The sequence below is a fragment of the Somniosus microcephalus genome, chromosome 11, assembly GCF_052327205.1.
Source record: "Somniosus microcephalus isolate GS21.2 chromosome 11, FLI_Smic_1.0, whole genome shotgun sequence".
Classification (NCBI taxonomy): Eukaryota; Metazoa; Chordata; class Chondrichthyes; order Squaliformes; family Somniosidae; genus Somniosus; species Somniosus microcephalus.
The window spans coordinates 9,873,707-9,894,662 of NC_140997.1; the positions used below are offsets into that span (position 1 = coordinate 9,873,707).

Here is a 20,956-nt window from a genome sequence, read left to right on the forward strand (position 1 = left end):
GTATTTCTCAGCTCTACCCATACAGATTCCACATCATCAGAGCTAATATCCTTCCTTACTATTGTGTTAATCTCCTTTAACCAGCAATGCTACCCCACCTACTTTTCCTTTTTGCCTGTCTTTCCTGAATATTGAATACCCCTGGATGTTGAATTCCCAGCCTTGGTCACCCTGGAGCCATGTCTCCATAATCCCAATTATATCATATCCGTTTACATCTATTTGTGCAGCTAATTCATCCACCTTATTACAAAACCCTTCAGGCTTTTTTTAACACTCTTAGACCTTTTAGAATTATTATTTACTGTGGTCATGTTTGATTTAAACCCTTGATTTCTCTGACTGCCACTTTTGCTTTTCTCCTTCCTGTCTTTTGCTTCTATCCTTGCTTCCCTTTCCTCTGTCTCCCTGCACAGGTTCCCAACCCCCTGCCATTTTAGTTTAAACCCTCCCCAACAGCACTAGCAAACACTTTAGTAAAGGGAGCTCAAATATGTTCCCCACGTCTTTACCGTAGCCAGTAACACCACAGCCTATCGTCTTCTCTCCCAGTGCTTCAGTGGCAGCTTTTAGCTGTTCTTTCAGCCGGTTGACATCACAGTCTGCTTTTGCTCGAACGATGCTGAGCTCTGTGTAGATACCCTTATACTTATCTGTAGCGTACTTCTTGTCCTTACAAAACAAGTGTAAAAAGATACATTAATTAAATTGACTGATTTAGTAGAGTGTGCAAGTTAAGAGAGAAGATTGTGCAGGATGCCTTCTAAAAGAAAAATCAAACTATCAAGAATTAAATCAACGTTCTTTTTTCTGCTTTGATTTTTTAGAAAATTATTTAAACAGTGACAGCTGGTAACATAATTGGGAACTAGTTTAAGAATCAGAGGGTGCTGGATTAAGATCAGCAGAGATACAGTCAGTAACATAGGGCACTGGCTGTGAGGAGTTACTGAGCTCTGGCGGGGCAAGGGAGCTGGATTAACATCAATAGAAATACTGTATAGAACACGGTTCTTATTGGCAGGGAATTACGAGATTGAATCATAGGTCTCCATGCCCACAAACAAACACATTTTTTTTGCACAAGTAGAAACCATTTTGCCCTTCATGCCCTCACTGAATTTAGGCCCCTTTTGGGGCACATTTCACCATCCCATTTTCCCACTTTCTCCCCTTACCCTTTTATATTCAATGAATTATCCAGTACCTTTTTGAGTGCTGTAACTAATTTAGCATCAATCACCACTTGCAGCAAAGCAGTCCACATTCCGATAACTGTGTGAAAAAGTGCCTTCTAATCTCTTAATCTTATGTTAATCTTAAAATCACAGACGTGTGTCTTTGATTCTTTACCTCATCAATTCCATTTATCATTCTGAACACTTCAAATCCCCCCTCAATCTTATTTCCAGAGAAAACAGCCCTAGTTTTTCCAATATTTCTGTGTATCTCAGACCCTTGGCATCATTCCTGGCAGTTCTGTGTTGCACTATGTTAAAGGACTATTAGATATCTCCTATAGTGAGGAGCCCAAAACTGCAGATGTGGCCTAACCCTTGTTTTATACAGAGTTATCGTGACTTCTTTGTTGCACATCTCCACTCACTCACCCTCAGTGCAGTCTGTAGTTCATCCTTTAGAGAATTAATCTCTTGTTTCAGATACTGGATTTCAGATTCTTTGACCCGCAATAAAACCTGGAAATTTAAACAAAAGTAGAAACCTTATTAGTTTTCACCTGGGTCCTGATTGACAATCTGTGCGAGTCACTCAAAGCAGACGGGAGGAAGAAAGGAAATGTGCAAGTGCAGAAACAGCTTGTGTGAAAATGTGAGGGTGGATGTATCAGTGTGTGCACAGGTGTGACGTTTTTCTTCTCAGTGTGAACAGCAATGTTTCAGCCTTTCATTCCCCCCACCCCAGTTTAGAGAGGAGACCCTCAAACTACATCACCCAATTGACAATTAGAAAGAGACAAAGCCAAAAACACTGAAGCTGTTTACATGCAATCTCATCAAGCCAAGAGAGAATGGTACTTACAGCCCTGTCCTTACCTCCAGTTCGTAGACATCTTTCCCCAGTGAAAGGGGTGAGCCAGCACCCTCTCCCTTCCCCTCCCCGGTAACCAGCGCCCTTAACCGTGCAAATTCCGCAGCCAGGCGGTTATTTAGCTCCTGTAAAACAAACAAGAAACAAATAAGGCAGATTGGGGAAACAGCCGAGATCTCGTGATACCACAGGGGTGATCATTCCATATGTTTTAACTGTAGCCAATTCATTAGGGAAATTAAATGCAGAAACAATGGGCTTTAAACATTCTCCTTATATTTCTTCCTTCTTTTTTCGATCACCCCCCCTGAAGTCAACTCACTCATGGGGTGTGGTTCCACTGGCATTAGTCATCTACCTCACCGGTTTGATCCTGCCTTCACCACACGCCATGTACTTTCAGGCGGGATCACTGGACAATGCTCAAGAATAGAAATTCTGGATGATTTTTCCTTTCCCTAGTGCAGGAACACCGAGGCCAGTCCTAACATTGGAAAGATTACACACAGTCTTTGCTGCATCCCTGGTAATTATGTGCCCATAACTCTAGCTGTCTAGCACTGTGAATACTGTGATCCTTTTAGCAGTATCTAAGTGTTACCTGGTTGTGAGCATTTAGCTCCTGATTCTCGCGCTGACACTGCCGAAGTGCCTGCCGTTCGGCCTCTAACGCTTGAGCCAGGTGAGCGTTTTCCAAACACTTGTGAGAGTACTGCTCCGACAGAACCTGCAGCTCCCGCTGGATGGAGCCCATCTCCTCTCTTAAACAGAGCAAAGAACCACCAAGTGATCAGTGCGAGGACAGTCAGATTAAAAAATGAAAGCAACCAGATGTAAAGAAACAGAACACATCTGATCCCAGTCAGAGGTGATTCTTACATATAACAGTAATCTATTTTGGTTTGGTCATTATGGACTTAAGAACCTTCAATTTTCAGATCTCAGGATCACGATTCAGAAAAATAACTTTTCAAGGTGTGGCTGCTGTACAGATGATAGTCTGAAAACCTTGTACACCATGGTACAAAGCAGTAAACACTGTGTCTTACCCCAAGCAATGTGTACAATATAAAATCTACAGATGTAAAAGAACAGCAGGAGTGACCCAGTAGAGGCTCCAATATCTTTTGGTTTATTGGTGGCATCGGGCTCCAAGTTGGACAGAACAACCTGACACCAGGGCCTTCTGATGTTGACTAAACCAGAGTACTCACATCGGAGGCGAGAAGCCGAGACGGAGACACCTGCGAGCATTACTGTAACCAAGGCGGGTCCATTGTTTTTAACCACGACAGCAAATTGTGAATGTTGTATAAGTAGAGCCCAGTAGCACAGAGAGTACATTCCTACTGACTTGTGAGTGCATGCATGAGTGAGATGCTTACTTGTGCTGTCTGCCCAAAGCCTCTACATCTGCATTTGTACCACTGATCTGAGACCAGTGGGTTTTCTCCAACTCTCGCTCCAGCTCCTCCCTGTGGGCATTCTTCATTGCTTCAATAGCTACAAAGAAACAGCAAAACATAATGTTTGGCTAAACAACAACTTGCATTTATATAGAGCCTTTAACATAGTAAAACGTCCCAAGGCACTGTGCAGGAATGTTATCAATCTAAATTTGACACAGCCACATAAGGTGATATTAGGGCAGATGAGCCAAAGCTTGGTCAAATAGGCAGGTTTTAAGGAGCACCTTAAAGGAGGTGGAGAGGTTTAGGGAGGGAATTCCAAAGCGCAAGGCCTAGGTAGCTGAAGGCATGGCCGCCAGTGGTGGAGTGATTAAAATCGGGGATGCGCAAGAGGCCAGAATTGGAGAAGCGCAGATATCTGGGAGGGTTATAGGGCTGGAGGAGGTTACAGAAATAGGGAGGGGCGAGGCCATGGAGGGATTTGAAAACAAGGATGAGAATTTTAAAATCAAGACATTGCTCAACCGGGAGCCAGTGTAAGTCAGCGAGCACAGGGGTGATGGGTGAACGGGACTTGGTGCGAGTTAGGACACGGGCAGCAGAGTTTTGGATGAGCTGAAGTTTATGGAGGGTGGAAGATGGGAGGCCGGCCAGGAGTGCGTTGGAATAGTCGAGTCTAGAGGTAACAAAGGCATGGATGAGGGTTGCAGCAGCAGATGAGCCGAGGCAGGGGCGAAGTCACGGAGGTGGAAGTAGGCGGTGATGGCGCGGATATATGGTCGGAAGCTCATCACAGAGTCAAATACAATACCAAGGTTGTGAACAGTCTGGTTCAGCCTCAGACAGTTGCCAGGGAGAGGGATGGAGTTGGTGGCTAGGGAATGGAGTTTGTGGTGGGGACCAAAAGCAATGGCTCATGGTGTAGTTACTTATTACAAAAAAATTAAGAATTTGGGATCTGTTATCATGTTACTGATTCAAAAACATAATGCAGATCCTGACATGAATGAACTATGTTTGTTTTCTGACAAAAGATCAACGACCTGAAACATTAACTCTGTTTCTCTCTCCACAGATGCTGCCTGACCGGCTGAGTAGTTCCAGCACTTTGTTTTTATTATTATTTATGTTTTTTAAAACTGTTTGTGTTTACCAGCTATGGTTGCAGCAGTTTCCTCAGCTAGAAGGCGATCTTTCTCCTGCTGTAGTTTCTCCAGTTCTCGCTGGTGTTGTTTCTGTAGCTCCTCGATCACCTTCTGATGAGATTCTTCCATTGCTGTGAAACCACGCTCACAGGTTGCCTGTGGGAATGGAAACAGGTTTGTTCACACTACATCTCGTCCTTTTACTGAGAGATTACTTCAGTTTCAATCAACAAAACCCAGCAGTAACAAATGTTTGTCTTAATCTCAATTTAGCATTTACAGGGGCTGCCCTGATGGCTCAGTGGGTGCATTCACCACTTGGCGTCTGACATTGAGCCGTAAGGACCATGGAGGTCCCATGTTCAGGTCCCAGTCCATGTTGAGGTAGGTGATCTCAGTCAGAACAGTATTTGGGGTGGTAGACTTGGTATCAAAGCCCCTGGACTGGGAAGGGGGACGGTGAAATCATCCATTGCTCCTGTTAACCATCTAGTGCTCCCTAGTGAAAAGTCTGTATGTCAGGTGAGCAAGCGATTAGGGTTGGTTGTGATGCACCAAACATGAGTAGTCAATCAACGTGCACTTTGCTCACGCATGAAGACTGGGTAACTTGGGACAAGGTACACAGATGCTTGTGGGACAATAACCCAGCGAGCATGAACATTCGGGAGCGGAGGATAAAATGTTTTAAAAAATGTACAAAATCTTATAACTGGTTTGCGATGGCGAAGGTATTTGTAAGATATTTGAGCATTAAATACCGATTGGAGGAGGATATGGAATCAGAAAAATTAAGGCACGAATGATGGGCAGGGAAGAGAGGAACTTTGAGCCCAGAGCCTAGGTGGCTTAGTACGGGAGTGTAAAAGTCCGCTTAGTTATGCTGTGAACGTTTAGGGGCTGCTACAATATTTCCAATTGCTGTGGGTATGATGATGCACCCCTTTAGTGGTTTTATCAATAACTAAATTATGAACAGGAAGACTTGCATCCCGTTTCTATATAGGTTATAGTGAAACACTCCAAACACTCACTCACTATATGGCAGGATCCTAAGTGCAGTTTAACAGTAGGTGATTAAGTGAAATGTTTCTGGGCATCTGCTGAATCTGCCCATCTATTTGGATAGTTGAAATCTGAACAACCCGTCAGAATGTAACTACCACAAATGCAGCTGTTTGATTGGATATTACAAATCGTGGAGCTTAATGTATTACTTGCATGTGTTAGTGTTAATTTATACAGAAACCTTCAGATTGTCAAAGTCTCTCTGGTATTTTTCCCTTAGATCGGCAGTGTTTCCCTCCAGGTGCTTCTGCCCCAGTTCATCACGCATCACGTCTATTTGGGTCTCCAGCTCCTGGATCCGTTCGTGCAGCACTGTCATGGAGTTCAGCTCCGCCTGCTTCTCAACTTGTAATGAATCTCCACCAAACTCCTGGGCTCTGCACAGACCACCTGCCTCATCGCGGCGGTCACTGTTTCGCGTCAGAAAGGTCTGGTGAAATACGATTTCTGAATTTTCTTTTTGATGTTCCATAGATTCTTCTAACTGTCTAATCTTTTGTTCATATTGGTCACATAAATTGTGTTTTTCCTCTTTATGCATTCTTAAAAGTTCTTGTATCTTATCTTGTAAACTTTCTTCTAATTTCTTCATTTGCTCTCCACGCTTTTGATCAGCCATTCTTTGTTTCAGCGTCTCTTCCATATTAATCAGTTTGCTACTTCGCTCCTGCTGGTACCTTGCTTCTGTCTGGAGGAGATCATGCTTGTGTCTCTCTTCCAATTCTTGTAGTTCCTTTTGTTTCACTTCTAATTCTGCGTCCTGCAGAGAGGCCTGCCTCCTAAGGGTCTCATTTTCTTTTTCAAGCCTTGCAAGTGCATGTGTATAATCATGCCATTCCTTCTGAAGTATCTCTTCGTATTTTGCCCGTACAGAAGTGAGGTTTTTTGCGTGCTCTTGGCACAGAGAGTCTATATTACCACACGAATCTTTATATATTTTCAGCTCCTTCTCATACTCTGTTCTCATTCTACAGACCACGTAAGTAATCTCAGCTTGAATCATGGCTTCTTGCACTAACACAGATGCATAATTATTCATGTTTCGCATATAGATGTAGGAAGACAACACTCGAGAGACCTCCAGCAGCTTCTGACAAACGGTGCTGGCTTCCTCAAAAGTTGGAGTCTGCAAATTTTCAGATAATTGCTGAAGAACAATAGCTCGTTTCTTTAGCTGATCAGCTAATTCTTCTCTGAGTGTTCCTGAAAAATCCCATTCCATTTTATTCTCAGAAAGGTGTTTTTTCAATTGCTTATCAACAACATTTAAAGCCAGGTTCCGGGCCTCTTCCCTTTTGATTTGTTCTGCATATGAAATAAGTTCTGGCTGGTTCATGTTCAGTACCTTTCTGTCAGGGTTAGTCGGGTTTTCAAGTTCCCCCAAAAGCTGCTGCATGACCTTGTTCAGCTCTACAGTCTTGGAAGCCAGTAGAACCTCTCTCAGCATATTCTCTTTCTGTTCGATTTCCCGTTGAGCATCCTGAATATCTTCTTCAAGTTTTCCAACTTTTGCACTGAAGGACTCTTGTATCTTTTGTACTGTGAATGTCAGCTCTGCTTTAAGTGATGCACTATCGGCTACTCCACTGGCAAACTCATTAATAAAACCAACATTACCATCAACCCTTTTTTCTTCAGCATTTCCTTCTGGTTGGATGTTCTTCCTCAAGTTCTCTACTTCTGTCCAGAATTCTCCTTCTGAAATGATTTTTTTCAGTAAGATATCTGCAAAGCCTGCAGGGCTGTTTGGTTCCCTGACCGTGTCTAAAGCAGGAAATGCCGATGACAGCACCTCAGCTTCTTTACTGAGGCATTCTAAGCTCCGTACGACATTACTATCTTTACTTTGCAAAGCTTGAGCCATTTTTTCAAGAATTAAGGCTTCAAAAGCTAGTTTATCAGCAAAGAGTTTTAGCTTGTCTTCATCTGAAGTCTCCTGGTGCTGAGACAGTTCCTTTTCCCTCGCCAACAGAAACTGTCCCTGGAGTAGCAGAGTCCTGTCAGCTGTGCTACAGTGCATCTGGTCTTGGGCTTCTTGCAACTCTCTGTGCTGCTGTTGCAAGAATCTCTCCACCTGCTCCAAGCAATGCAAAGCATCAGCCAAGCTACTATCCATCTCTAACAAGCTGCAAAGCTGCACTTTGTTTGCATCTGTCTTATCTCTAAGAAGACACTGAACAGTTTGCTTGCAGGTACCTATCAATGAACAGACTTGCCCATACTTCAGCTGCATCGATCCTAATTGGCTGCTGGTATCTTGGACTAATTTCCACCTCTGTGCTTTTTCCACTTGAAGCTGCATTGTGAATGTGTCAATTTTAGACAAACTATCCCGGAGCTCCATTTCAGTTGTCATCAACTTAGAATCATTTTCCATCAAATTCTCTTGACTTCTACCTTGCTGCTCTTCCAACTTCAGAGTTGCATCTTTTTTTTCTTCAGTAACATGAAATTTGTTTTCCAGCGAATGAACAATAGAAAAACACATTTGTGCTTCATCTTCTGCAGGTTCACAGTATGCTGGTGCGTCTGACAAGGTGCTTTCTTTAGAACGGCACCCACCCTGGCTGATATCTGACGATGTGTTGCTGACCCACAGTTTTTCTGTTCTGTCATCAGGACTGTACCTTTGACAGTGTATATTGGAGAACCTAATTCTTTGCCTTTTAGGACAAGATAAACTATAGGCTTCTGCCTTGACTGTGACTTTTTCCATAAGTTGTGGCTTTGCTTCCCTGGCCTGATGGTCAGAAGAGTCCAGTTGAGTTTTTAATTTTTCTATAGTCTCCATGGACTCTTTGTACTGTCGCTGTCGAATGTTTTCAGAAACTTTGAGCTCCTCTTTAAGTTTGTCATTTTCCAGCTCAAGCTCCTCATTTCCAAGCTGTAATGTATTTAATTTTTGTTCTAGTTCAATAATTTGACATTTGGCAGTATTTAACTTATACTGCAAGTCTTCTCTACCACTCACACTATTTGTGTTGGAACGAGCAGAACACAGTTTCTGCAACGCTGCCTCTCTGGTCTGCAGTTTCTTCTCTGCCTCCTCCAGGCTGCTCCCCAGAGCAGTCAGCTTAACGAGGGCTTCGTTAAGTTTTCTGTTTTTTGTGGCGATAAGGTTCTCGTATACCTCCCTGGCCTCCTTCAGTTCTGCACTTTTATCTTCCAATATTTTCTGAGTCAGCCGAAACATGCCAGCTAACTTTTCGTATGAGTGCTCCAGATTGTGAAATTCAGTCTGCTGGCTCTGTAGTTTGGCAGTCTCACTGTCAGCCTCCACCAATTGATTAACCAGCTCCTCACATCTACACTTCAGCTTTTCTCTCTCGTTACTGAGCTCTTTAACATGTTGTGACAAAGTCTGAATGGTTATTTCCCTCTCCTCCAGTTGGTGCATAATCTGGCAGTTCTCCATTGTATCTGCTGGCATTTCGATCTCCAGATGTTCCAGCTGTTGCCTGTCCTCATACTGCACGGGCTTTTCGTCCGTATCCCTCATGTTTTCCTCTTCATAAGTTTGTTTTAAGATCTCATAGTTGCTGTGGAACCTTTCCTGTTCCTTGGCACCAATTTGATTGCTGATGTCACACAATCTTTCCTGAACTTCTTTCTGGAAATCTTTTTGCAAAGTCTGTTGTTTTTCCAGGTCATTGGGAGTCTGAATTTTCTGTAAATTTTCTGCAACATGTGGCCTGTCCTCACTATCCTTTAATTGGAGTTTCATGGCTTTCTCGTTCTGTCTCCGTTCCTTCTGTTGCTCTTGGATCTTCTGGCTTTCAATCCCTAGTTCCTTCTTTTGTTTGGTCAATGCTTGCTCATTACCTGTCCCTTCAGACACTGTGGAATTTAATTGTCCCTGCAGCTTCTGTATTTCCACCTCCTGCTTGCGGATTATCTCATTTGCTTCCTCGTAGTTCTGTTTTAAAGTCTGCACTTGCTGACTGGCCAGGGTTTGATGCTGGCATTGAGCTACGAGCTCGTTTTGGAGATCTTGGTTCAGTTTTTGGAGTCTTTGCCAGGCTGATGATGGTGAGAGCGTTCCCTTTGACTTTAAAAGATGATGAGAGATTAGTTAATAACACTCTTTGCTCCAGATACTGAGTGTCACACCTCTGGCCACACTGGATCAGGAAAAGTATTGCTGGTCTCGCGTTATAGGTTAATCCACAGTAGTCCTTTTCCATGTTACATGGCTTTGCATCACCTCCCTGCCTGTGTCCAATAACAAGTTGCTTGGTAATTGGAATGGTGAGTGCAAGAAGAGCTGGGGACAAATATTCTGATTTCTGGAGAAAATTCCGATTGAGACAAATCCACCACCGAGGAGTTTGAATTGCATAAAACACAGAAACAATAAGAGTCAAACAGAGGCATGCAGAACTCTCTCCGTACCAAAGCCATGCAATGATAAAGAACATGGGGAACAGAAGCAGATACATAGCCCAAGATACACCTTCTTTCAGCTATGCTGTCCTGATAGCAAAGGCCAGAGATGTGACTCTCAGTTGTAACCCCAAAAGTTAGTTTTTGTGCCACACACCAACATGCAAATAGAGCACCAAACACAAAATAAATCAGACATATGTTAGTAAAAAGTAACAGTATTGGAGAGGTATGCTGCATGTATTATAATACACAATGGATTACTGGGGTTTAACACACCTGTGTACACTTATAATTATACATAGAACTTTTCTCAGGGATGATATTCTTCAATTAAATCAAGTACTACAACTGATTATTTAAATACAGGAATGCAACTGTGGTGAGCATTGGATTTTGTAACATTAACAAGCCCAATGTGATTGATCACAGTCCTGAATGATGCAGCATGATGGCTATCCTTTTGCTTACCTGCAGAACATAACCATCCCGTGCATTGTGCTCCCTCTCTAGCGCTGCCCTCAGCTGCCCCTGTAACTCTCTGTTTTGTTCATGCAGCCTGGAGACCTCCTGATGCGACTGCTCCAACTGTGGAGATAAAAAGCACAACTAAAGGAAACAGTTACAGCTTCCTACAGAAGGGATAGATGACTAGGAACAAGAGTTACAGCCTTTTACTGAGTGGATAGAGAACAGAATTACAGTTCTTTATAGAGGCACTAGATAACAACAGAGTTAGCAGCTTTTTATAGGGGGATATATAACTGGTAAAAGAATTAAAACCTCTTTATAGAGGAACTAGAGAAAGAGAACAAAGTTACAACTGACAGGCTGACAAAGTGAATTTTTGCTGAGGAAAGGAAACTGGCTTGAACAGGATTTCAGGACTGAATCTGTAAGACCAAGCAGCTAAGGCTGTGCTAACTGTTTTAAGAACACAAGAAATAGGAGCAGGAATAGGCCACTTGGCCCCTCGAACCTGCTCCGCCATTCAGTAAGATCATGGCTGATCTTGGGCTCAAAGCCACTTCCCCGCCTGCTCCCCATAACCCTTCACTCCCTGATCTTGCAAAAATCGGTCTATCTCCACTTTAAATGTATTTAATGACCCAGCCGCCACAGCTCTCAGAGGGTCGTAAATCTGTGGAATTCTCTGCCCCAGAGAGAAGAAATTCCTCCTCATCTCAGTTCTAAAAGGGCGACCCTTTATTCTAAAACTGTGCTCCGAGTTCTAGATTTCCCCACGAGGGGAAGCATCCTCTCTGCATCTACCTTGTCGAGCCAACCCCACCCCCCCCCCCGCCAAGTATCTTATATGTTTCAGTAAGATCACCTCTCATTCTTCTAAATTCCAAAGAGTATAGGCCCAGCCTGCTCAACCTTTCCTCATAAGTCAACCCCCTCATCTCTGGAATTAACCTAGTGAATCGTCTCAGAACTGCCTCCAGTTCCTTCCTTAAATAAGGAGACCAAAACTGTATGCAGTACTCAAGGTGTGGTCTCACCAATACCCTGTACAGTTGTAGCAGGACTTCCCTGCTTTTATACTCCAACCCCCTTGAAATAAAGGCCAACATTCCATTTGCCTTTTTGGATTACTTGCTACACCTGCATGCTAACTTTTTGTGTTTCATGCCACAAGGACCCCCAGGTCCCTCTGAACTGTAGCATTTTGTAATCTCTCTCCATTTAAATAATAATTTGCTTTTTTATTTTTCCTGCCAAAGTGGATAACCTCGCACTTTCCCATATTACACTCCATCTGCCAAATGTTTGCCCACTCATTTAGCCTGTCTATATCCCTTTGCAGATTCTTTGAGTCCTCTGCACAACTTACTTTCCCAACCATCTTTGTATCATCCGCAAACTTGGCTACATTAGAAGATAGGAGCAGGAGTAGGTCATTCGGCCCCTCAAGCCTGCTCCGCCATTTAATGAGATCATGGCTGATCATCTAAATTCAGTACCCTGTCCCTGCTTTCTCCCCATATCCCTTGATCACTTGAGCCTTAAGAAATATATCTAACTCCTTCTTGAATATATTTAATGAATTGGCCTCAACTGCCTTCTGTGGTAAAGAATTCCACAGGTTCACCACTCTCTGGGTGAAGAAATTCCTCATCTCAGCCCTAAATGGCTTACCCCTTATCCTTAGCCTGTGACCTCTGGTTCTGGACTCTCCCGCCATCGGGAACATCCTTCCTGCATCTAGTCTGTCTAGTCCTGTTAGAATTTTATGTTTCAATGAGATCCCCTCTCATTCTTCTAAACTCTAGCGAATATAAGCTCGGTCTCTTCATCCAAGTCATTAATGTAGATTGTAAATAGTTGAGGCCCCAGCACCGATCCCTGTGGCACCCCACTAGTTACCGTTTGCCAACTGGAAAATGACCCATTTATCCCGACTCTCTGCTTTCTGTTAGTTAGCCAATTCTCTATCCATGCTAATATATTACCCCCAATTCCGTGAGCTCTTATCTTATGCAGTAACCTTTTATGTAGCACCTTATTGAATGCCTTCTGGAAATCCAAATACACCACATCCACTGATTCACCTTTGTCCACCCTGCTCATTACATCCTCAAAGAACTCCAGCAAATTTGTTAAACATGATTTCCCTTTCATAAAACCATGCTGACTCTGCTTGACTGCATTATGATTTTCCAAATGCCCTGCTACTGCTTCCTTAATGAAGGACTCCAGCATTTTCCCAACGACAGATGTTAGGCTAACTGGTCTATAGTTTCCTGCTTTCTGTCTCCCTCCTTTCTTAAATAGGGGTGTTACATTTGCGGTTTTCCAATCCGCTGGGACCTCTCCAGAGTCCAGGGAATTTTGGTATATTGCAACCAATGCATCCACTATCCCTGCAGCCACTTCTTTTAAGATGCAGGCCATCTGGTCCAGGGGACTTGTCTTTTAGTCCCATTATTTTACCAAGTACTATTTCCTTAGTGATAGTGATTGTCTTTCGTTCCCCCCTCCCTGTGGCCCCTTGATTATCCATTATTGGGATGTTGTTAGTGTCTTCTACCGTGAAGACAAATACAAAATATTTGTTCAGAGTCTCTGCCATTTCCCCGTTCCCCATTATTAATTCCCCAGTCTCATCTTCTAAGGGACCAACGTTTACTTTAGCTACCCTTTTCCTTTTTATATACTTGTAGAAGCTCTTACTATCTGTTTTAATGTTTCTTGCCAGTTTACTCTCATAATTCATCTCTCTCTCTTATTTTTTAGTCATCCTTTGAAGGTTTTTAAAAATTTCACAATCCTCTGGCCTCCCACCAATCTTGGCAACATTGTATGCCTTCGTTTTCAATTTGATACCATCCTTTACTTCCTTAGTTAGCCACGGATGGTGCTCCCTTCTCTTAAAATCTTTCTTTCTCACTGGAATATATTTCTGTTGAGGGTTATGAAATATCTCCTTAAATGTCCGCCACTGCATTTCAACTGTCTTACCCTTTAATTTATTTTTCCAGTCCACTTTAGCCAGTTCTGCCCTCATGCCATTGTAATTGCCTTTGTTTAAGATCAGGACACTGGTTTGAGATACAACTTTCTCACCCTCCAACTGAATTTGAAATTCAACCATGCTATGATCACTCTTTCCTATAGGATCCTTTACTATGGGATCATTTATTAATTCTGTCTCATTACACAGTACCAGATCCAAGATAGCCTGCTCCCTGGTTGGTTCCATTATATACTGTTCTAGGAAACCATCCCGGATACACTCTATGAACTCCTCCTCAAGGCTACCATGGCCAATTTGATTTGTCCAATCAATAAGGAGATTAAAATCACCCATGATTATTACCATACTTTTTTTTTAAATATAAAACAGGCCTCCATTATTTGTTGATTTATACTCTGTCCAACAATATTGCTACTGTTCGGGGGCCTGTAAACTATGCCCACCAGAGACTTTTTCCCCTTATTATTTTTTATCTCCACCCAAACTGATGCTACATCTTGATCTTCTGAGCCAATATCACTTCTCACCACTGCACTGATCCCATCCTTTACCAACAAAGCCACCCCACCTCCCTTTCCTTTCTGTCTATCCGTCCGAATTGTCAAATACAGAGGATTTAAGTAAGCTGTACAACCTTGTTGAGTTACAAGGGGCCAGCAGAGTGAGTACAGAGCATTTGATCTGAACTGGAGTTCAGCATTAAAGTGTTGCTGGGTTGAAATTACTTTGAGTTTCCGAGTCCTTTTGAGTCCATCTATCTATATATATATAAATCGGTACTTCTGTCATTCTGTCTTTCTGTCTATCTGTCTGTCATCGCGTGTGCGTTGCGGGTATGCACTCGAAAGTTACAGGGCGTACCTACGCGCGCGTTACCTCCAAAGAAAGCTTACGCTTCCGAGACGGTTTTAAGCGTATTTACGTTTCGGCCGGGCTAAAATTGCGCCCGCGGTATCCCAAAAACCTTCAACATTCCGCTCATTAGCATCTCATTATCCGCTCATTAGCGACAGAGTGACCTCGAGCTCGACCAATCGTACGCCAGGTTGCTGGCGTGTGCCACCGGGCCAATCGGTGCGCGTGTGGCCGGGCTTTATCATTCTGAACCGAGGTGAGTCGCCGCCATCTTGATTCCAAACTTTTCCTTTTTCCCGCTTTCTGCGTCTTAAAAAAAAATGTTGCTTTTAAAACACATATTGTTTTAAAAAAAAATGATTTAGAAAGTAATTAACTTATCTAATCTCATTAATTTTCCTACCTTTCCCCGTTTTTCCAGGTAGGCCTAGAAGCCTCGGCGTCTCCTCCGCACCCACGCCCGAGCTAGGCACCTCCCGGCCCCACTCGAAGGCTGGAGGGCCGAGCCTCAGCCCAGCGCCGCTAGGGTGCGCGCGCAGCAGGAGCTGAGACGTCTCTCTCTGCCGGGGCTTGCTGAGCGTCCAGCGTTACCCTGGCAACGGGCGCAATCGGCGGTCTTCACCTCGGGGGGGGGGGGGGGGGGGTGGCCGCGACCCTCGGGGGGGGGGGGGGGGGGCCGCGACCCTCGGGGGGGGGGGGGGGGCCCGCGCGCGCAGCAGGAGCAGCTGAGACGCGGCGTCTCTCTCTCTGGCTTGGTCAGCGTCACGGTTGCCCTGGCAACCGGGCCCGCCGGCCGAGAGAGACGCCGCGTCTCAGCTCCTGCTGCGCGCGCAATCGGCGGTCTTCACCTCCGGGGGGGGGGGGGGGGGCGCGACCCTCGGGGGGGGGGGGGGGGGGGCGCCCGCCTCCCTCCCCCGCCCTCCCTCCTCCCCTGCCCTCCCTTCCCCCCTCCCTCCCCCCCCGCCCTCCCTTCCCCCCCCCTCCCTCCCTTCCTCCCCCCCTTCCTCCCCCCTCCCTTCCTCCCCCCTCCCTCCCTTCCTCCCCCCTCCCTTCCTCCCCCCCGCCCTCCCTTCCCCTGCCTTCCCCCCTTCCCTTCCTCTCCCTTCCCCCCTTCCCTTCCCCCCTCCCCTCCCCCTCTTCCCCCCACCCCTCCCCTCCCTCTCTTCCCCCCAGTCGCTCTCTCTCTTCCCCCCAGTCGCTCTCTCTCTCTCTTCCAACAACAACATGCCCTCGAAAAAGCCTCGGCACCGCCGGGCACTTCAGCTAGTTTATTATAGTGAGACAGTGGAAAGCAGTGTTAAGCAGAACTCGCAGCACAAGAGTTTCTGGAAACTGAGTGTCCAGGATAACCAGAGGTGTAAGACGTGGCTCCAGGTAAATTCACTCGAGCTCAAATTTGCTTAACGAGAAACAATTAGAGAAATTTTGCATTATATGGGAGGAGGAAGTTTCTAGAACACATGCTGCAGAAGGTGGTCACCCTGCAGATAGAGAGGAATAGTGAGACAGAGGAAGAGAAGTGGGTCACCATCTGCTGAGGGGGCAGGAGGACCCAGGTGGAGGAAGTTCAGTAAACTCCTGAAGCAGTCGGATAGATATACAGGGCTGGATACATACGACAGAGGAAGGAAATCACAAGCAATGCCACGGCACTGTGGAGCAAGTGGTTAACGAAAAAGGGTGGCAGTTAAGTGCAGGAATATAGTGGTAATGGAAGATTAGATAGTGATAGGACTTGACAGTCACTTATGTAACTATAAACATAATTCCCAAATGCAGAGTTTCTTCCCAGGTGCAATATAAGGTACATAACTCAGCAAGTACATCTCTTAGAAACGGACGGGAATCAGCTGGAAGTTGTGGTTCAATGAAACAAGAAAAAATAGGAATCAGGGCCCTACAATTCCAGGATGTAGAAGTTAGATTAAGAAGTAGGGCGTCAAAAGTTTGACGTTCAGCAGTATTATCAGTGCGCTGGTACAGGTACAGCCAGATTAGGAAGCAAGGATTCAGATTCTTGGGACACTGAGGCACAAGTGAGCTGACAGGACAGCTTACACCTGAACAGAATTGGGACCAACATCCTCGCGGGGAGGTTAACTAGAGATGTGGAGAGAATTAAGGAATTAAGTCGGGCGGGCAGAAAACAAAGTATAGGGATAAAAGGAAGGTGTGATTAGTAGTGTTTCACCTGGGTTTGTGTTGGGGCTGTTCTTATTTAATATATACATAAATTATATGGACTTAGGAACTGAGGGAACAATATCAAAACTTGTTGAAGACACCAAATTGGGAGATATGGCAAATTGTGACAAAGACTGTGAAAGACAATGGGCTGAATTTTTCCGGGGTGGTAGCAGGCACGATCAGTGGCGGGTTGGATGGGAAAGTTGTTATTTTTGACAGTGGGTTGGGAACTTGCTGTCATCTCACTCCCACGCTCCTTTCCCCCAGGCGCGTCTGTCATCATTGGAGCTGACCAGACCGGCAGTGGCGGGGGACCCAATTGAGATCATTATCAGGTAGTTGGTAGGCACTTAGGAGCCTTTTTTCACTAATTTTTTAATTTCCCTGCATGGCTATGGGATTCACGCAGCTCGGGAACCACGTTTGTCAGCCTGAGGTGTGAATTCCGTGGCCATTGCTCCAGCTGATTACTTGACAGCATGGAAAACAAAGCAAAATAAAATCATGTTGATTACATCAGCTAACAGATTGATGGAGATTCTGTTCTACTTGAAAAGCTACTGGTAAATGTTAATTTAGAAATTCCTGAAGGGCTGTAAGTGCTACCCTGGATGGTGAGGGAAATACTTTTTTCACTGGCCATTCTCAGCTGTTGCCTTCTAACACAACAGTAATTGCAGTGAATTGATCTACACTATGAAAAATGACATATACAATTTAAATACATTTTTGTGTTGTTTCTGGTCAGGTTTTTCTCACAGTATACTGTGATTGCCCAGTTACACATGAAATCAAGTCATCAACCGTAACAATTTCATTCTCGTCACTCATTCCACTGGTTCAATTTGCTTTCAGTCCCTGAATATAACTAATTTAATTTTCCAGTCTGAGACTTTGGGGGTGAATTTCTGCAAAGTTTCTCTCACTTGTCCATTGTTAACTTCAACGGAAGAGCTACAGAAATCCCACCATAAGCACCACTTACACTGTTTGTCAGGGTTTCCGTATCTCTTCCGCTGAATTTGCATAAGATTGTAAATCCACCCCTTTACAATTATATAAAATTAAGCAGATTTTAAATGTATTACCTATATACACACATCTTTTATTTGTACCAGTTACTGATACAAAAGTCTATAGATTTGTGACTAAAGCACCAATAACTTCCCAATTAATGTACTTTTTAAATTATGTTCTTGATTGTATTTGTAGATGGCATCATATTACTTAGTGATATTATTTAAATATTTGTCCCTTATAGAATTTTTACTATATTATTGTAGAGTAAAAATTCAACACCCACTCTGTTAGATTAAACGTAAAATTTAATGCGGCCATGGTCCCATATAAGATCCCAGCTGAAAACACGTCATGAATAATGTCACCAGACCCGCTCCATCTCATTGGGCCGGGTAACGTGCTGGGCGGGCTTAATTCTGCAGTGGGATGGAGCCAGCAGCAGGGTCGTGACCCGCCACGGACACCGCCCGCACCAGACTCGCCCAGGTAGGCAAAATTCCAGCCAGAGTAGCAGATGCAGTTCAATGTAGAAAAATGTGAAGTAATATATTTTGGATGTCAAGAGAGAAAGGAAGTAGACCTTAAATGGTAAGATTTTAAATAGTATAGGGGAACCTTGGTGTGTAGGTGCACAGGTCATTAAAGGCGTCAGCAGAAGCAGTTAAGGCCATAAAACAGGAAACATCGTGGCCTAGAAATTCACTGGCCTTAGCGCCGCTTTTGAGGCGCTAGAGGGCCTAGCGGCGAAGTTATGGCCAGTTTTGAAATTGACAGGGGCCCTAAATCGGCGTTAGGCCGGTAGCGCTGCGCCGGCACCGATGACGTCATCGGTGTGCGCAGCGTCACGGTTGCCATGGTAACCCGCCCGAACTCGGAAATTGAGTTGCGGCCGCCTCGCCCGTGGCAGCCGCAAGCAACGTTCTGGCAGAGGTGCCTTACAGAACGTTGCGCCGGCGCATTAAAGGCCCCGCGGCGGCCGGCCGCTTTCCCGCCGCCCGCCTGGCCGCAGCTCCCTCCCCGGACTTCGCCTTCGCCCCCCGCCCCCCCGGAACAGAAGCAAGCCCGGCACTTGTCCGAGGTGCCGGGCTCATTTTTTAAAAGATTATCGCGGGCCGCGGCCGGGTGCAGGCAGCTCCTCCTTAAGGGAAGGAGGAGGCCTGCACTTCCCGAACCTGCCGCACCGCAGCGGGCGCCGCAGCGCCGGAATAGCGCCGAAATTCAGCGCATAGCGCCAGTTTTCAGGCGCTAACAGCTTTCAGCAGCGCCGGCAGCCGTTTGGGCGCAGAAGTAGTGAATTTTTGGCCCGCCCAGCGCGACTTAGCTCCGGCACTAACTTCCGGCGCTAACGCCGTCGCTGCGCCAAAACCCAATTTCTAGGCCCGTTTCTCCAGACACAGAATATCAAAGCAAACAGACAAGGTTAAACTTGTAGAAAAACCTTAGTTAGGCAGCAGCTGGAGTATTACATACAATCTTGGATACCCTATTATAGGGGGATATAAAAGCAATGAAAAAGTTAGTGTAGATTCAGTAAGGTGTTACCAGTGATGAGGGATTAGAGTTATGAAGAGAGACTTGAGAAGTTAGGGCTGAGAAGGTTAAAGGATGGCCTTTTCTCATTCAAAGCTTTCTTACATTTTAAGACATTAACTAGTCTTTCTAGTTTTATATATTTAAATACTCAATGTTTCCATGATCAAGTGAACAATCAACTGCAAAGTCTCTAAGACCTCCCATCTCACATGATTGGTCATTCCATACCTCCTTGTCCAGCTTTAATGACAGGTCCTGGGCAGGAGATCTTCCTTCACTGGAGGTCTGTGTAGTGAGGATAGGAATTTGTTTCTCCTCGCGCAGTGGTGTAGATTCCACCTGCTGCCATCGTTGTTCAATTTCAACACGAACGTTCTTAGGTTCCGGGGATATGGAGGTTGTGGTGGCCCCATCCACCTCCATCCTGTTCACATCATCGTAACCCGGTGAAAAAGAAACATCAGTTGTCTCAAATCGTTTGCGTCTCTCCTCTCGTCGGCGGGCACGGTCCCTTTCCAGTTCCCGAAAGTCCGTTTCAGGATTAGTCGTGGTCCTGAGGTACAGGGTAGTAGGTCTGCGGCCATACCCTCCGCTGGGCCGCTGTTGCACCGGACGAAACTCCGCCCAGTCAAATGTTTTTGAGCGCCCTTCTTTTCTTCGTTCCCGAGCCCTGCTTTTCTTTTGTTCAGCTTCTAAACCAACTCCATCCGTCGAGTTTGTTGCAGGTTTTCCTCCGTTTATTGATGCACCTTCAAACAGAGTTCTTACTTTCAGCTTCTCCTCTGGCAGGCTCCTGTTAGAAAGCAAAGAAAAAGAAAATTACAACCATCAGTGGATTAAACACACCTCGCATCCCAGTGACTTAGCAACACTCTTCTAGATTGCCCTTTGCTCCTTCAAATCTCCTTTTTTGACTATTTTCTCCCATCAGCAGATTACATGGCTGTGGGGGGGAGGGAAGAAGTGTCCAGTCATGATGCTCCAGCCATCATGGTGTGGGGCAGGCTCGATGGAGCAGCTGGTCTTGTCCTGCCCGTCAATTTTGTCAGTTCGCAAATTGAATAGATTTGATTGGGTAGATGTTGAGAAAATGTTTCCACTTGGGGGGAAATCTAAAAGTAGGGGTCATAAATATGATAGTCACTAATAAATCCAATCGGGAATTCAGGAGAAACTTCTTTACCCAGAGAGTAGTGAGAATGTGGAACTCGCTACCACAGGGAGTGGTTGAGGCGAATAGCACAGGTGAATTTAAGGGGAAGCTAGGCAAGTACACAAGGGAGAAAGGAATAGAAGGATATGCTGATAGGGTTAGATGAAGTAGGGTGGGAGGAGGATCGTGTGGAGCATAAACACTGGCATAGACCAATTGGGCTGAATGGCCTGATTCTGTGCTGTACATTCTATGTAATCCTCTCCCAGACAGGCTGGCTGTAGCTGGGATTTGGTTCCATGGGTTCCAGAAACCCTTAAGTACCTTGCCCAAATGGCCATTTGTCATGTGCGAGTCTCGACAGGGAGGGCTGGCAGGCTATTCCATCATGGGGCGTATCGCTGGCAGGCTATTCCATCATGGGGCGTATCATAGCCAGGCCTGCTCCACAGATACAATCTTTCCAGTGTGAGTCACTGGATAGTAATCAAGAGCAGGAATGCTGGCTGATTTTCTTTCTTTTCCTAACCCAGAGGCTCTGAGGCAAACTGGTGGTCATACCACAACCCTGGTTACTGTTACATTTTATCCTAAGTTGTGGCTCCATTTGCTACAAGCTGTAAACTGCTCAGCTTGAAGGAGCAGCTGATAAATGAGGCACTGTGTACTGCAG

At 45.1% G+C, this 20,956-nt stretch overlaps 1 protein-coding gene and 1 long non-coding RNA gene across 13 annotated transcripts in view; one reads left to right on the forward strand and one right to left on the reverse strand.

Annotated features, from left to right (window-relative positions):
* Positions 1-20,956, reverse strand: part of LOC147110302 (myosin phosphatase Rho-interacting protein-like) — a 205,232-nt gene that overhangs the window by 7,399 nt on the left and 176,877 nt on the right. For 9 of the 12 annotated variants that reach the window (XM_086000158.1, XM_086000161.1, XM_086000157.1 and 6 more), the window contains 9 exons: positions 19,359-19,923; positions 10,526-10,642; positions 5,853-9,719; positions 4,612-4,759; positions 3,435-3,552; positions 2,651-2,810; positions 2,055-2,174; positions 1,611-1,697; positions 513-672 (listed from right to left, as the gene is read on the reverse strand). In XM_086000158.1, the coding sequence (XP_085856284.1) occupies positions 513-672; positions 1,611-1,697; positions 2,055-2,174; positions 2,651-2,810; positions 3,435-3,552; positions 4,612-4,759; positions 5,853-9,719; positions 10,526-10,642; positions 19,359-19,923 (5,342 nt within the window). The remainder of the gene's footprint in view (positions 1-512; positions 673-1,610; positions 1,698-2,054; positions 2,175-2,650; positions 2,811-3,434; positions 3,553-4,611; positions 4,760-5,852; positions 9,720-10,525; positions 10,643-19,358; positions 19,924-20,956) is intronic. The other 3 variants (XM_086000166.1, XM_086000165.1, XM_086000167.1) reach the window with 1 other exon arrangement.
* The window catches only part of LOC147110303 (uncharacterized), a 35,452-nt gene continuing 19,183 nt past the window's right edge, over positions 4,688-20,956 (forward strand). The window contains exons 1-3 of the long non-coding RNA XR_015079894.1: positions 4,688-4,777; positions 4,877-4,987; positions 5,892-6,099. This is a non-coding gene — a long non-coding RNA (uncharacterized LOC147110303). The remainder of the gene's footprint in view (positions 4,778-4,876; positions 4,988-5,891; positions 6,100-20,956) is intronic.